We start from the raw sequence: 12223 nt of genomic DNA, 5'->3' as shown, positions 1-12223 counted from the left end.
GTTGATGTTGATGTGTCTGTTACTTGAACTCTGAAGCATTTATTTGGGCTGCAATCTGAGGTGCAGCTAAATCTAATGAACTTATCCTCTGCAGCAGAGGTAACTCTGGGTCTTCCTTTCCTGTGGCGGTCCTCATGAGAGCCTGTTTCATCATAGCGCTTGATGGTTTTTGCGACTGCACTTGAAGAAACTTTCAAAGTTCTTGACATTTTCTGGGTTGACTGACCTTCATGTCTTAAAGTAATGATGGACTGTTGTTTCTCTTTGCTTATTTGAGCTGTTCTTGCCATAATATGGACTTGGTCTTTTATCAAATAGGGCAATATTCTGTATACCAACCCTACCTTGTCACAACACAACTGATTGGCTCAAACGCATTAAGAAGGAAAGAAATTCCACTAATTAACTTTTAAGAAGGCACATCTGTTAATTGAAATGCACTCTCGGTGACTACCTCATGAAGCTGGTTGAGAGAATGGCATTAGTGTGCAAAGCTGTCATCAAGGCAAAGGGTGGCAACTTTGAAGAATCTCAAATATAAAATAAATTTGAATTTGTTTAATACTTTATTGGACACTACATGATTCCATATGTGCTATTTCATAGTTTTGAAAAACCCTTGATTGAGTGTGCGTCCAAACTTTTGACTCATACTGTATATACTGAATTCGGTCTCTAAGATTACTTTACTGATCAGATCTTTTAAAATGGCTCCAATAAACAAATTCCTGCCACCCTTCCTTCCCCATTAACTCCCTTAACGCCAGAACAGACCTTTAACAGATGCAATTACTCACGCAAATATACGAACTGCCTTATCATAACATTTATCCAAGACTGGAACTGAGCATTTCAATAACTCCCAATTCAGTATTTTTTTTTCTTTTTCTCCACCCCTACCCCATCTACTATTTTGTTTTGTTGGGAAGCCATGGTTTCATGCAAGCAGACCGTCAAGGGAGAGGATAGCGTGCTTTATCTGTGGTGATGTGGTCACACAGGGCTAGGCTTGCATAATTCTGGGAACTTTCAATAAATTCCTTGGGGTTCCAGGAAACCTGGTTGGAGGTTTCCAGAGTTTCTGCTTGTTCCCTCCTCATTCTAGGATCCCCCAACCAGGACTTTGTGAATACCTGGGAATTTATTGAAAGTTACAGGAACTTTGCAACCCTACACAGAGCTCACCATTAGACCAGGGGTTTGAGGTGTGTTTACTCTCATGTTTGTGTTTAGTACATTGTCCAGACTGGGGTGATTACCATAAGAGTACCATTGTCCATAAGAGCAGAATGGGTGTCTGACTGCCTTCTTCTCCATCTCTCCCTTCTCAGAGCAGTGTTGGTACTGTGGTCTTTCTGGGCCGACTATGTTTTCCCTCAAACCTAGGATGCTGCTTGTTTTTGTAATAGAAAAAAGTCCTTACAGGTACTGCTTTGACTGGCTCTATAAAGCAAAATTGAGGCTTTTGTGGATATTCATTTGGGCCTTTTGTTGTGTGTTCTTGTCTTGTGAACCAGACAGAGCAGTGTTTCACTGTGTTAAGGTGTTTCCTCTCACATGGAATACACAGCAGTTCAGTTGTGGCCCTGATAGTGTATGATGAAGATCTGTACAGGATTGAAACAATGGATGCAAACCAGTAAAATCCATCACTAGACCGTGAGAGAGCCTGTGTCGTAACTGTCGCTCTACAATGATGAGTGAGTCAGACAGTGATGAGCTTTGTGGCAGAGCTCCAACTGAAACTCACCTGACTGAATGGATAGACCTCTGTCCCTCAGGATAGGCAGTTTAGTTGCATCTGAAGAAGTTTCATTGTGTAACATGACAAAGTTCTCTTGTCTTCATGTACAGTTGTGGACCAAATTCCAGGGGTGGTCTTATACCATCCCATACATTTTACCTAGGCAATCTTAACAGATAAGTGACGTGAATTACATCATGTCCTCTAATAAAACAGTCTGTTCCATTTCAAATCCTTGTATTGTTATGATTGGAACACACACTGACTTTTTCCCCACTGTGAGATTTGTAGAAGTAATGCTTCATTGCCGTGTTTGCAGACTAGCAGACCAGACGTGTGTGCGTGCCGTTCTCCGTGGGAGGTCAGGGAAGTCTGAGAATGTTTACCTGCTTGTGTCTCCTGGCACTGAATTATTTGTAATTATTAAATGAAGGGTTTGATATCTAGGGTTCTTTGAATGTCTGGGCTCTGAAGTAAACAGTGTGTGGACTGCTGCATTCCAGTTGCTGTTTGTTCAGCACTTTAAGCAGATAAGGAACCATAACACATGCTCAAAGCAGCAGTACAGACCTCTCATCAGGCGGCACACCAGACACACACAAACCACCAGCTTACTCAGACGCACGCACACACAGTAGAAATGTTTTATGTGTATTTGTACTTTAACCTTCGTTTCACTTAATTTTTTGTCATGTCTCTTTTGGGATATTGAGGGTTTCAATTCTACATTGTTGCTGGTTTAGTGGCCCCAGTGTTTTAAAATCAAATCTGTTGCAATCAGAGGGCTTTTCCCAGAAGGCCCTGATGTGAAAGACATCATTCTGGTATTACAAAGATGTATTGTTGGATATTACATAGCTGAACAGCCCTCTCCCCCATCTCTCTGTCATAGAAACCCCCAACACATCCATCATACAGGGAAATGCCAGAGCACAGGGAGTTCACGTCTCAACTTCCATTTCTCTTTCATTTTGTTTATTTCCTTTATGGGTTTCCAAATGCACCCTCTCTATCCAGCAGGCTCAAATCCAGCCCTATACAGCCCCCTGAATCCAGTGGTGACTGGCTCTTCCTTCACACTTTACACTATTCACGGACCAGAGCTTTCACCTAGACACCAATACCTCTTCATTTAGCTTACGACCACCTGCACACAGCTTACTCAGTCGGTTGTCACATGCTGCTACAGTAGGTTTTAGTAGTTATTCCGTGGTTTGGCCCTGTCAAGGCTGTTAAACCTCATTCAGAGAAGTCTATTGTCTTCTCGCTACATTTGAGCAGTTATTAGGGCATTACATAAATACAGTATGTTCCTGTTTCTATAGGTTAGCTTTCCTTCTCAGGGAAAAGGGCCTTTGCCTGTGAATGGCATCCATAAACCATGTTTTCAGGACTAATTGTGGAAATTACTGAACAACACAGGAAGTAGACTTGGAGCCTATTTCAATAGCTGTTATTGCAGTATTATGAGTTAGTATTTGTTCCATCATTACAAGGAGTCGGTCTGTAGATCGTTTTGTCTGTCCTCAAAAAAATTATTGATCTTCTCCCTGAATTTACTCTTGTGAGGAATCTTAGTTTGGCTGTGGCATATGCAATCCTCCTGCCCAGTGTGTGTTTTTTTGAGTTAGCGGGAGCATCTGGGCATACACTCGCACAAATCAAACACACCCCTAATGATCTCTAAATAAGTGTTTGGCTCCTATAAATCACCGGCTCCATAACCCACTGACACACACACACACACACACTGCAGAGAAATGGCCCCTTGATTAGTTTCATCAGACGGCAGTACCGTCTGTATTATTGTAGACCTAGCAGTAATTTACCTGGACAACCACTATGGTTTGGTAGAAGTACCGTAGTCTATAGGAGGAGCTGTTGTAAAGAGGATAGTTCACACGTAGCGTTTAAACCTATTTGTCTCAGACACCTTGGAGCAGGATGTCTCGTTGCTTGCAGTGGATCTTGGTGAGAGGGGGAAAGCAAACTGGAGCGAGGCGATGTGGATCAGATTGTTCTGCAAGAAGCTGATGGCTTAAGGTCCTTTTCAGGGTTGTCTAAATCATTCAAATACTTCTATGTTTATCAGTACTGTACACAACCACAATAACTCCTTTTAAATCTCTATTTAAGGTTAATGAGGGCTGTCGGCTGATGGCTCCTAGTCTGTCTCTGGACAGGCAGTTAGGCGTGCAGACCAGCTCCGTCTCAGGTCCATGACACATAATAGGCCTTCATGACATCATCAGGTCCTCATAGCCCCCGGGAGACTTACTTCTGTCATGAGCTGGGGAGAGAGTGATTTTAGGAGGGGGAGAAGAAGAGCTGGAAGTCTCTCTTTCTCTCTTATCACCCCCATGCTAGCTGTGCATTGGCCATCTGACTGGGGATGTAGATAAAGCCAACATCTTGAACTATCACTTTAAGGGGCAGCAGGGTAGCCTAGTGGTTAGAGCGTTGGACTAGTAACCGGAAGGTTGCAAGTTCAAACCCCCGAGCTGACGAGGTACAAATCTGTCGTTCTGCTCCTGAGCAGGCAGTTAACCCACTGTTCCTAGGCCGTCATTGAAAATAAGAATTTGTTATTAACTGACTTGCCTAGTTAAATAAAGGTAAAATAAAAAGGAAGGAATACAGTCCTTGTATGATCATTTGCCAGATCAGATACTACTTTTCAACAAAAGTGAGAGAACTGTGTGTAACTCAAGACAAACACAGAGAGACAGGTGGGTCTAATGTAGAGCAGATCTCCTGATCCCATCTGTCTGTGGGGGAAAATACTGTGCCTGGCCACCAGCAGCATAGCCTGCCGTCTGCTGTGGAGCACCCTGACTCACCGCCCTGCCTGGCGTATGGTGCTGATGTTACGGCTGGCCTGGTGTCAGGTTGTAGCATGCTGTTGGGAGGCTCCGGGCCGTGAGTGATATCAGTGCTGTTAGTCAGCCCTGAGCGAACGAGCATGGAATGGAGCAGTGTGTGTGTGTGTGTTTGTCATCCTGCCTCTGTTCTGGCCTGGTCCTCTTTGTTGTGGGCCCCATTATTTATCTTATGTGGTTTCCCTAGTCTCTCTCCAGCCGCTGGTGTGTTTATGGAGCAACACACACACACACACACACAAACACACCTCCCCAAGTGTTAAGTTAGTCAGGGATGCACAGACTAAATGCGTACGTTGAGTGTGAGCCCACCAGGCAAGGAAACGGCTCTCATCTATGGAGAACTGTGTCACTCTCCTTAGACCCCTGTTTGTGTTCAGAGCTCACCTCCTACATGGGAAGTGAACCAATAGAATCTCTATTAACCTTACATGGGAAATAAATAGAGACATACAGTATTAGTGTCCATATAAGTTTTTCATATCAGCATTTCAGAGAATGGCCAGTAGAGGTCTGTGTGGAGTAAAGGTGTATGGTGGGTGGAAGGGGGGGACTGCATTCCCTCCGGCCCACAGTTACACCCTTTGTTTTGTTTAATTGAAGATGCAACAGTTGTTTATTTACTTAAGTGAGCTTGCGTGATATTTCATGGTTACATCTTAGACAAGGACTTGATCTCACATTACTGGAATGATAATCACAGCTGTCTATCCAACAGCATGGAGAGGGAGCCTGCCTCCCCACGCCATCCCTCTTTCTCTTCCTCTCTTCCTACCCCTCTCTCTCGTACACACGGGTGGATGCTGGAGTCCCAGTGATCTTTTCCAGATGGTTTACCTCGCCGAGCCACTCTCTAACCCTCCTTCATTCTCTACACTTTCTCTCTCTCCCCCTTTCTCTTCTGTGTCCCACTCTGTCTCTCTCACATTCACTTCTCTCTGCTCACTGGCTTGTTAGGGAGACACTTCCTTGGCACAGCAGACTTCCTCCATCTAATCCTATAAAACAGGTTTATTCTGTGGACACTCCGCCTCCCCCCCTCTCCATTGAGGATTAGGGGCGGTGCGTGTGTCTGACTGTGTGTGTGTGCACATGCATCAAATCAAATTGTATTTGTCACATCCGCCAAACACCACTGGTAAGCGTGTCTTTGCATACTTGTGTGTGTCAGCCCCTAGTGCTTACCGTGCAGCCTAGTGCTTACCGTGCAGCCTAGTGCTTACCGTGCAGCCTAGTGCTTACTGTGTGTCTCTGTCTGTCTGTCTGTCTGTCTGTGAGACTGATCAACAACTACAGGAAGCATTTGGTTGCAGTCATTGCAGCTAAAGGTGGCACAACCAGTTATTGAGTGTAAGGGGGCAATTACTTTTTCACACAGTGGAATTGGGTGTTACTTATTTGTTTTATTTAATAAATTATGCATCTTTTTGGGGGTAAACTCAGGTTTCGGTTGAAGATCATAACATTCAGTATCAAAAATAGAGAATCAGAGAGGGGGCAAACTTTTTGGCACTGTATGTCTGAAATGGTCCTCCCTCCCACACACCTGTCCTGTCCTCTCCTCCCTTCCCCTCACCTGTCCTCTCCTTCCTTCCTTCCCCTCACCTGTCCTCTCACCTGTCCTCTCCTCTCTCTGGTCCTGTCGTGAAAAAAACAGACAGCAGCCGCGAGTGACAGACAGTTATCATTGGGTCCATGCTCTGTTGCACACTTATGTCACATGTAGAGCTTGTTTTTGTATTTGCACTGTGTTATCCCATTATTAATGCAATGGCCTAGCATTGTTTGCTTCTTCATATTGATCGTTTTACACTGGTAACTAAGGTAAAGGTGGTGAAATGACTATGGTAAAGATCACAGGTTGTAAATGCTTTGTACCTGTCCTCTGCCTGGCTGTCCCTGTTGATCTGATTGTTTGTCTACCCTTACAGGGCGCCCTGAGCAGTGAGCGGGACTATGAGAGCGTGGTGCTGATGAATATGAGACGAGCATCAGAGAGACAGAGACTCATAGAGGAGATGCAGAGAGAGGACGAGGAGGATGCAGCATAGTACCAGCCCAGATCTAGTCTCAGACCGGGATTCAATCCAAGGTAATTTCCGTTTGAGCTGACATCTGCACCCTATACTGTGAATGCGATCTCCGCGCTTCAATGTACCTTTGAATGAATCCTGGTCCCAGACCCAGTCCAGCTCTTCCCAGCCACAACTAAACTACAGTTTACTATACACCTGATGCTTTAGTTTCATAAAGCACATCTCATCTGTGTTTAAAAATACATTTTAAAAAGTATCTGTTGAATAAACATATTTTTTAAAGAACGGGTGTGTTTCTGGTTTGTCATTTACTGAATTACTACTAATGTAAACTCAACCAGTGTACTTTTTAATCCAAACCACTTGTAAGATGAACAGGGGAACAAGAAGTTTATACTAACAAGGAATGTTATCATAACGTATTGCAAAAGACCCCAAAGAGATGGGCCATCCAACATCTAAATGATGCAATCATGTAATTTGCATCTGTCAGTATCACTTTCTCAAACTGTAAAACATTAGGGTAATGAACAATCTTTGCAGCAAAGAGACTGAGTCGTTTCCCTTTAATGCAATTTGAAGTTGTCTTCCAACAGTGTAAACCACAGACCATGTGAAAAGAAGATGGGGAAATCATGGCTATTACATTTGTAACTGCCAATCAGCCTGGGATGGGAGTGGTAGTACTGTAGGCATGTTTTCAAGGGAATGTTTGTGGGCCCACGTGATGAAATGGGAATATACTCTAGAGGCCCTTTATTACAGCAGTGGTGGTTATGATTGTTTTGAGTTTTGTTTATCGAAGGTACTGTACAACTTCAAGGCTGATACTTGATCTGAAGACTTTAGTACCACCCTGCACTGAGCTTTTACATTGTAGTTAGTGTTCAAAATATGCCTATTCTAAGTGCGATTCACCCTCGTCTCCTCTGTAAATAAATACATCTGTTCCTTGAAAGTATCATGAAGAGATAATCTGATGACTAGTTGGTCATCCCAGTGAAAACAACTGAACTGAAAATCAAATGTACACGTCCCGTAAGTCATTGGCATTCATGAAAGATATATTCATACAGTATCATGACCGTTCCTCTCTTGCCTGAATGTTGTGGTTTCAGATGAGTTTCCCAACAGAGGCTGTTAAAGGAGTTGCTCATGGAGGAAGAGGTCTCCTGATGTCACAGCCGAATGCTGGGATGTCTGGGCCACTTCCATTTAGGACCTGACACATTGAGCTAGGCTACAGTCACTCTGACCAGAGAAACAAACATTTGGAACAGTGTCCTCTCCATGGGACATCCAAAAACAAAATAGATGTATGTTGTCCCTCAGGGGACTATGGTATAATGTAGATTATGGTATAATGTAGAAGTTTCTTCCTGTCATCGTGTTATTTTGGAGACTCATAGCCAGCTGGTTGGTCCAACCCAGTGATCCATCTCCCCGGCACTCCCAGCCTGCCGCAGCTCTCTTACACAACGGCCAGCTGTGGTGTGGTGTGAGCCATCGTGTCCCTACACTTCTCTCCCCACACTCTCCTCTTCTACTGCAATATACACTAATCAGATGGTTCTATTTATGCATTTGATGGACGGCCTGTCATACCCGAGAGAAAAAAGCTGAACATTGAGTCCAAATTACAAGAGGGAATACAATTACAGTTCCAGGAACATATCCTGACTGTGCCCAGTGCCAGCAGATTGTGCTGCATGCAAATGAAACAGGAAGATGTGGCGTCCCAACAAAAGCCATTCAATCAACAGGAGAAGCCTCCGGCGGCATCTTCACAGCATCCTCTTCCTCAGATCCTCTGTCCGTGTGGAAGCTGGCAGCTCCTCAGATGCCAGCAGAACCTGGAACCGACCACAGTTGCGCCCGCATGGAGAAATTAGGGGCCCTTTTGATATTTAGGTGTAAATTGTGGCCAAGTCACGGCAACAGGCCTGGCGAAGGCTTGGTGAACTGGGGTTAGCCTCAGACATGCGCTGGCAGCCCAGAGACTAATGAAACCACCCAGTAGCAGCGGAAGTGCTGGCTCAGATGGTCTCCACCAGGCATGCCTGCAGCACACTCGTCACACTTACAGGACCCGACTAACTTCCCCCTATGTACAGAGGTCTCACTGGCCCACTTTGAGAGTCTAAAAACCACTGCAGACGTGCCATATTTCCCCTCAACCTGAGGCGTGAAGGCACAGTTCCAAAGGCTTGTTTAGAGCTTTTTTTTTTCAGAGAGCATGACACATTTGTCCAACAAATGTAATGCTTACCATATTGTACTGACAGATGGCAGACAGGGAGATCAGACTTCCAACCTCTACCTCCTTGAGAGTTGGGACATGCCACGGAACAAATATCAAATCACCTTTATTATTTCTTCACATGCATCTAATTATATTACCAATGATATGAAAACTAACATTCTCACACAGCTCCTTTTTACACCAACTTTTGTCAGTTTTATCTGTCACTTATTTCTTAGTTGTATGTACATATCTACCTCAATTACCTCATAACCCTGTACATTGTACTGGTACCCCTTGTATATAGCCAAGTTATCATTATTCATTGTGTATTTATTACGTGTTATTACTTTTCTATTTTCTTTCTCTGCAATGTTGGGAATGGCCCATAATTAAGCAGTTCACTGTTAAATCGACACCTGTTTACAGAGCATTTGAGAAAATGGAATCGGATTCAGGATAGAGGAATATTTGCTTGGCCTAAAGGCAATGTAAAACTTTGGAACTGATTCAACATCATACTCTTGACATTCAGGTTCAGTTAGTAATGAAGTGAACTACATTCCTCTCTGGAATGTAGTTTTCTTGACATCGTCCTGTTTCACTGAAGTCTGTAAACCCATTGCTATGATAGATTATGAACAAGCCACTACACACATTTGGTAGCTGCTCCATCACATTGGAGTGAGTTTGAATGGGAGTACAAAAGATTTTGGACAAGTAGTATCATTATACAAATTCACACATTTGCTAACGAGGCAAATAACGATCTGGAGAATTGATCATTTGAAATTCAGTCATCTGCACCCCTTGCTAAAAAATAAATAAATGGAAGACAAAGGACCATTACATCACAAAGAACAGTAGCAAAATGAACGTATAGAGTCCATCCTTGATTTTTGATGTAATACGTACAATATAGGTTTTTAGCTCCTGCTCCTCATTGGACAGAACACTACCACCACAACCTTGTGGCCCAAGACACACTATCAGTGTCATTGATCCACAGTCAGGTCACTCAGTCTCCTTGTGCATGCACCACACCAGCGTTTGTCCCACGCCTGTCATCGTCACCATGCGGAAGCCAATCTTCTCCAACTTGTCCAACACCAACCGTGGAGGTTCGTCCACGTGGTACTCCGAGCTGCAAGGGGCAGAAAGTTGAGTTTTTTCTCAGATGTAAAATGTCAAACTCATTCTGTGAACTCTGTCAGGAATGCGAACACACGCAGGAGAACTCAGCTAAATGAGCCAGGATTGTGTTTGTGATTATTCCCTCCACACCTTGGTTCATTTCCCAAAAGCACTTGTGGCAGATCCGCAATGACAACACTTCCCTGTTGTTCGATCAGCTCTGCTTGTCTGCTCCCAAACTACAGAGAAACAGCCTATGTCCTGCTCTGGTTCAACTTATACCACTACTACACCATTCTTCCGTCGCTCAGAGGTTTGTCATAATCTTGGCCGTAAGGATGGAGACATACAATGAGATATACTCAACACTCACAAATTGTTCCCCAGCATGGTGGTTTTCCTGGCTCCCAGGTAGTTCATTATTGCTGGGTCAGAGTATACATCTCCGACCATGGTTGGCCCAGTCTCCTGAAAAACAGATATTCAGGTGTGTGCACAAATGCTATATGCAGAGTGTACAAAACATTAACACATTACTAATATTGATACACAATATTAGGAAGGACCTTTCTTGATGCACACAGGAAACGGTTCAGTGTGAAAAACCCAGCAGCGTTGCAGTTCTTGACACAAACCAGTGTGCTCAAAGGCACTTAAATCTTTTGTCTTGCCCATTCACCCTCTGAATGGCACACACACACAATCCATATCTCAAGATTTAAAAATCCTTCTTTAACCTGTCTCCTCCCCTTCATCTGCACTGATTGAAGTGGAATTAACAAGTGACATCAATAAGGGATCATAGCTTTCACCTGGATTCGCCTGGTCAGTTTGTCATGGAACGATGTTAATGTTTTGTACACTCCGTTGCATTCTTGAAATACATTGACAAACACCGAAAATATGCATGGCATGCCATCCACAATCTCTATAACAATTTACCAGTTATGCACAGAAATAGGCCTACATACTTTATCTGACTGAGCAGTGAACGTGTTTTTAATTTGGTGTACTGAAGAAAAAGAAACGAGACGCGAGCTGCTATGCACTAGTTCGAATTTGTTTCGCTTCCATGTTTGCAAATGTTACAATGTTGCAAACATGGACATAGCTGATACCTATGTAATAAGCTACACGTCAAAATCGGCGACATTGTTGCAGAGCCTTCCTTTACAAAGTCTTTAGTCTCTATAACATTTCGGCGTGCGCGTCAACCGCAAGGATGCAGTCTGTATGCTATGACGGGAAGAGGAATACTAACCAGCCGGATCTGAGTACTAACGAGTACATAGGGCATCCTGGATCTCAACCGTTTAACGGGTAGTCCCCCGGGAATGGATGATAAGATAGTTACTTAAGAGAGACGACAGTGCGCTTTCCAAGTTACACTCGCACTGACAGCTCACAACAGAATGCGGAAACACCCATCGCAATGGACCAATCATAGCTCTCTCAGCTACTTGTCAACAATGCTGGTGCATGCACAGTGCGCGTGCTTGTCCAATATTATAGTAAAAGAAAAAGCTATTAATTTAGGCACACAATATTGCTTATTTTACGCATCAAACTGGACAGAATGTGAACATGTTTTATATTAACGGCATATCTGATGTCATATGTATGGCTTTTTTGTCAGACCTATTAAAATCAGGGCCACTCATAAATGTAGCACCTTGCACGCAATGACGTTATCAAGCTTGTGACTGCAAATTTGTTGGATGCATTTGCAGTTTTTGGTTGTGTGTCAGAGGATGTTTTACCCGATAGGAACTAAATGGTGAATAATATAATGTCATCTTGGAGTCACTTTTATTGTAAATAAGAATAGAAGATGTTTCTGAACACTTCTACATTAAGTTGGATGCTACCATGATTATGGATAATCATGAATGAATCATGAGAAAGTTACAGAGGCACAAAGATCATACCTCACCCAAAATGCTAACCTTCCCTGTTATTGGTAATGGTGAGAGGTTAGCATGTTTTGTTGTAGTAACTTTCTCACTCTATCCGGATTCATTTAGAAGTGTTCAGAAACATCTTATTGGCTCACTTAGAAAGAAAATGACTCCAGTCATCATTCACCATTCAGTTAAAATTGGGCATTGGGTAATCATAACCCAAAACACATACTAAACCTTTGGCTACTTTAATACACTATAGGTAGGGGGGTGGGCTGCTTTTATTT

General features: G+C 43.4%; 2 protein-coding genes across 3 annotated transcripts in view; one reads left to right on the top strand and one right to left on the bottom strand.

The window, feature by feature from the left end:
• LOC109894534 (dnaJ homolog subfamily C member 17) overlaps positions 1 to 6944 on the top strand; it is a 55918-nt gene extending 48974 nt beyond the window's left edge. For both annotated transcript variants that reach the window (XM_020488092.2, XM_031829005.1), the window contains one exon: positions 6555 to 6944. In XM_020488092.2, coding sequence (XP_020343681.1) covers positions 6555 to 6674 — 120 coding nt within the window. In that variant the 3' untranslated portion in view covers positions 6675 to 6944. The remainder of the gene's footprint in view (positions 1 to 6554) is intronic.
• Positions 6945 to 9008: 2064 nt separating this feature from the next.
• Positions 9009 to 11484, bottom strand: gchfr (GTP cyclohydrolase I feedback regulator). Its single transcript, XM_020488095.2, has 3 exons — positions 11297 to 11484; positions 10409 to 10503; positions 9009 to 10045 (listed from the first exon to the last, which is right to left on the bottom strand). Exons 1-3 carry the CDS (start codon positions 11330 to 11332, stop codon positions 9916 to 9918), a joined length of 261 nt encoding a protein of 86 aa, XP_020343684.1. The 5' UTR covers positions 11333 to 11484; the 3' UTR covers positions 9009 to 9915.
• Positions 11485 to 12223: the final 739 nt, after the last annotated feature.

Source organism: Oncorhynchus kisutch, linkage group LG7 (assembly GCF_002021735.2).
Source record: "Oncorhynchus kisutch isolate 150728-3 linkage group LG7, Okis_V2, whole genome shotgun sequence".
NCBI classification, from domain to species: Eukaryota; Metazoa; Chordata; class Actinopteri; order Salmoniformes; family Salmonidae; genus Oncorhynchus; species Oncorhynchus kisutch.
This window is presented reverse-complemented; position numbering and strand designations above follow the sequence as displayed.

Excerpts from the sequence above, each read along its gene's own strand:
- gchfr (XM_020488095.2), bottom strand. The coding sequence starts at position 11,332 with ATGCCCTATGTACTCGTTAGTACTCAGATCCGGCTG. Across the intron at positions 10,504-11,296 it reads TTAGTACTCAGATCCGGCTG|GAGACTGGGCCAACCATGGT; the intron begins GTTAGTATTCCT and ends TCTGTTTTTCAG. Across the intron at positions 10,046-10,408 it reads ACCATGCTGGGGAACAATTT|CTCGGAGTACCACGTGGACG; the intron begins GTGAGTGTTGAG and ends TGCCCCTTGCAG.